This window comes from Takifugu flavidus, chromosome 18, assembly GCF_003711565.1.
Source record: "Takifugu flavidus isolate HTHZ2018 chromosome 18, ASM371156v2, whole genome shotgun sequence".
Classification (NCBI taxonomy): domain Eukaryota; kingdom Metazoa; phylum Chordata; class Actinopteri; order Tetraodontiformes; family Tetraodontidae; genus Takifugu; species Takifugu flavidus.
This window is the reverse complement of record NC_079537.1, coordinates 8,789,214-8,793,045: the sequence shown is the minus strand read 5'-3', so window position 1 is coordinate 8,793,045 and position 3,832 is coordinate 8,789,214. Positions and strand designations below refer to the sequence as shown.

Here is a 3,832-nt window from a genome sequence, read left to right as displayed (position 1 = left end):
TTCCGGTATTCAATCCGATTAAAGCAAAAGCTGGGCTGTTTCCGAAACCACACACTCGTTCCCTATTCACTACTCACTACATGGGGGACAGATTGAGTGAACTACGTAGCGCACTCAATTCAAAATTAGCTTTCGGACACCACGGACACTACGGACAAAATGACGTAATGTTGTCGCATAATAATAACGAACCGTTCCCCGTTCCCCGGGAAAAGTGGCCAGGTCCATTTAATTATTTTAACCCATCCGAAACATACCCAAACACATTCAGCGCTTGTTTCTTTGAAAGTGCAATATTTTACCCTATTATTATCTTTATATAATAATAATAGATTAAATATTAATGTCAATAACAATAACATAACACTTCCTTATTATCTCAAATAATTAGAGTCCGGTGACATTTTCGCGCCATGACATGATGGTACATTCTCAAATATCTATATAAGTAATACAGGAATTTTACATACAGGAATTTTACATCACAAAATGGCTCCAGAACTGCTTTTCGTACTCTTTAGTATTCTTTTGCTGCGATCCCGCCGTCTGGTGAGGATTGGTGTGCATTCGATTGTTGTTGAACAGCGGTTAAATTATTTCATCCTTCAACCAACAACGACTTTAAATAAAACAATGAAATAACGCCACAAAATGTCGTGGTAAGAATTGATCTTAGAATTAACAAAGCATAATTACCCGTTTAATTCCTTTTTACTCTGATTTTTTTTCCCCAAATGTGAAGCTACACATCATTATAAAATGGATTAATACATTCTTTATATTGTAAATTTAAAAATTACTTTTGAACAAGGCAGGTTTACAAAGACAAACTATGGCCTAGTTGAAACTGGGCTGGATAAAACCAATCCAGGTACAGGTCTGGTGGTTTCAACATATATTCAATACACAATATATAATATAACATATACTATTAACTAAATCTGATTAAAATATCACAGCAACCTTTTTTTACTGCTTTATTGCTGTGTCCATTCTTATGTGCAAGAGTAAGTATTAAATAACCATACAAAGTTTTGTTTACTTTTGTATTTACAATACATTTACATAGTAAAATATGCAGGTTGTAATATCAGAAAATGATACTTGCCATTAATTATCAACCAAACAAATTTGATTTGAAATAATGTATTATCAAGACAAGAACACAGCTTATCCAAAACAGCTTTAGGTCAGAGGACCTGCAGCGCTATGACGTCAGGTAAACCTCGAACAAGCTCGCCACGGAGTGCATTCGGTAAAAAATGCCAAATGGAAGTCCGATATTCACAACAGTAGCCCACAAGTTGAATTTGTAGAAGTCCATTTCTGTATTATGGTCAAACTGGGGACGGGCACCAAACGCCGGCATGATCCACAGCTGTAAGGGAAAGCAACAGGAGCGGAGGATGAAACGTTGCACGAATGTGAAGAGACAAAAACAGAGAATTTGATTGAGCTCTATACTCACTATGAGATTTCCGAGCAACAGGAACGCACAGACTTCCTTCAGCACCCGCCGCTTCCACAGCAGTTTCGGTCTGTGCTCGGCTGGGTGGCTGTGCAGGCTCGGCTCGGCCAGTGCTGGGCTGGGCTTTGTTTCTGATCCTCCCAGGTTGCCCAGGTCTTTCATGGGCTCCAGCACGTAAGGGTTCACCACCACTGTGGGCATTGGCTGCACTTCATGAAAGGGCTCCCGGTGTAGACCTTCAATGATGAAAAAGTTCTGCAGGCCCAGCTGGATCACCATCAGGATACCCCCCGTCAGGTTGAGCCTGTTCAGGTGTCCTTTGGCTCCGACTCCAATTGTGGCAATGATACTGAAGTAGCTGATGATGAACTGTCCCAGTGAGGCTCCCACCAGCAGCCCCACGTCCAGGTTTCGTGTGGGGTTCTTGTCTGACACGTGCTCCCTGTGGTCCACTTTGAACATGGCACAGCCAATGACAGTGGTCACAGACATGAGGACGACTATAACTATATTCATAACAAAGTGCATCATTAAAGCATTGTCTTTCTTCTCCTTGTCACTATCCTCCTTTAGCATTTCTATCTCATAAACAATGAAGGTCGCCAGACCCGCTGTCACTAACAGAACTCCTGCCACCGGCCCGAGAGCTATGTCCTTCAGCCGGAATTTAATGTGGTGGTGGCCGTGTTCGTCCAGCACTCGGCCCACATTTTTCCACAGGACGTAGGCCATGGCGGAGGCGAAGAGGCTGTACTCGATGTTGAAGGGGTACAAGTAGTAGTAGGCCTTCTTGAAGACGGCGCATGAAGTGTGGCTGCACTTGCATTTGTCATCTCCATATCCCGCTGTAAGACAGTGTGAGGTTTCACCAATTTATTTCTCATTTTTTAAAACTTTTTTAACTGTTTGAGCCACTTTAGTTACCTTTACTAATGAATGCGCTTCGTCCAGAGATTTTTGTGTCGTTGCCCAGGTACTCGGGAAATGTGGTTTGATGAAGGGACTCCTCTGTGACCGCGGTCATCCAAACAACGAGATTGGTGGAGAGGGTGAGCATGAGCCCACATCTGGAGAGAATCAGACAGCATGAGTGTGCATGAGAATACACGTTCATTTCTTTTTACAAAGAGGAGGCTAGCGCGACTGACCACCTACCTTGACAGGTTCTTCTGCACCTGTACACAGTCTTTGGAGTGGAACCAGAAAAAGTACGTCTGCAAAGCAAGCGCACGGTGAGCTGACTACATTTGGAGTTAGGAAAAACATGAGGAGTGGGATGTCGAGGATTACCTGCACGACAACGAAAACCAGTTGCACCACCGGAAATACGACTTTTACAGCAGAATCGCAGTGCACGTAGCCCACGTAGCTGGTGATTTTGAAGATGTCCATGATAATACTGAGGACTCCGAAGACCACCAGACCTCCTAGAGAAACAGACCGGGTCAGGCATTGACCAAGACTATCTTTGTAAATCAAATGAGAACTTTCCTTACCCCTGAGCCACACAGGTCCGGCGTGGCCGTCTTTGTAAACAACAGCGTCCTCCTGCCTGGCTGTGTAGGTGATATAATAGATCATCCAGATGGAGGTGAGGATGAGCAGGATGGTGAGGAAGATCTGCAGGTCGGACATGTCGATGTCAACCTCCTTGTAAGCACTGCTGCTGACCAGAGCGCAGCCCAGGATCAGGATGTTGATGCAGAAGATCCCGGACAGCATCCATCCCCAGTTGCGGGGCCGCTCCCTCACCACTGTGTCAGCATCTGGGTCGGGCTCACAGGGGTTCTCCGTTTGACCCGGAGCACTGGTGCTGTTGGAGAGATGAGCCTGTTCTGTCTCCTTGTCTTTGCACGTCATCCTGCAGGGTTGACAAGGATAGCCATCGGTCAAACACTGGCAGGGAAAGCCGCTATTCAGGCACATATTTTCCTGCTCTGTCCTCCAGGTGCTGCAACTGAAGCTGCATCTGGTTACAAGCAAGGCTGTCCTACACCCTTTATAAACTTCTTTCCTGGACTGGCCCCGCCCAAGTGAAACCTGTCCGCGGCTACAAAATCAGCATACGTGTCAACACCAGTGCTGCACAAAAGAGCAAAATAACCAACTAAACCAATGCTAAACGAATGAGACCCCAAACATTCGGACCTGGGTTAGATTATCTCTCCGTCTCTGATAAGATCACGCGTCACGTCCAAAAGACTGAAGGTGCAACATTAGATGAAAACAACCACTGCGCACTGAAAACTGAGCTAAATCTCTCAACTGAAAACATTCAAATGGATCAAGTCAGTGAAGCGTACCTGAAGCTGAGCGATTCTGAGGAGCAGGCCGAGCTGTCATGACTTTTATACGCGCTCTGAG

General features: G+C 45.0%; 1 protein-coding gene across 1 annotated transcript; it reads right to left on the bottom strand.

Moving 5' to 3' along the window:
* Positions 1-687: 687 nt before the first annotated feature.
* LOC130515440 (proton channel OTOP2-like) lies at positions 688-3,461 on the bottom strand. The gene is made up of 6 exons (XM_057015666.1): positions 2,965-3,461; positions 2,759-2,895; positions 2,624-2,682; positions 2,393-2,535; positions 1,469-2,313; positions 688-1,378 (listed from the first exon to the last, which is right to left on the bottom strand). The coding sequence occupies exons 1-6, from the start codon at positions 3,392-3,394 to the stop codon at positions 1,208-1,210; spliced, it is 1,785 nt and encodes a 594-aa protein (XP_056871646.1). The 5' UTR covers positions 3,395-3,461; the 3' UTR covers positions 688-1,207.
* Between the last annotated feature and the right edge of the window lie 371 nt (positions 3,462-3,832).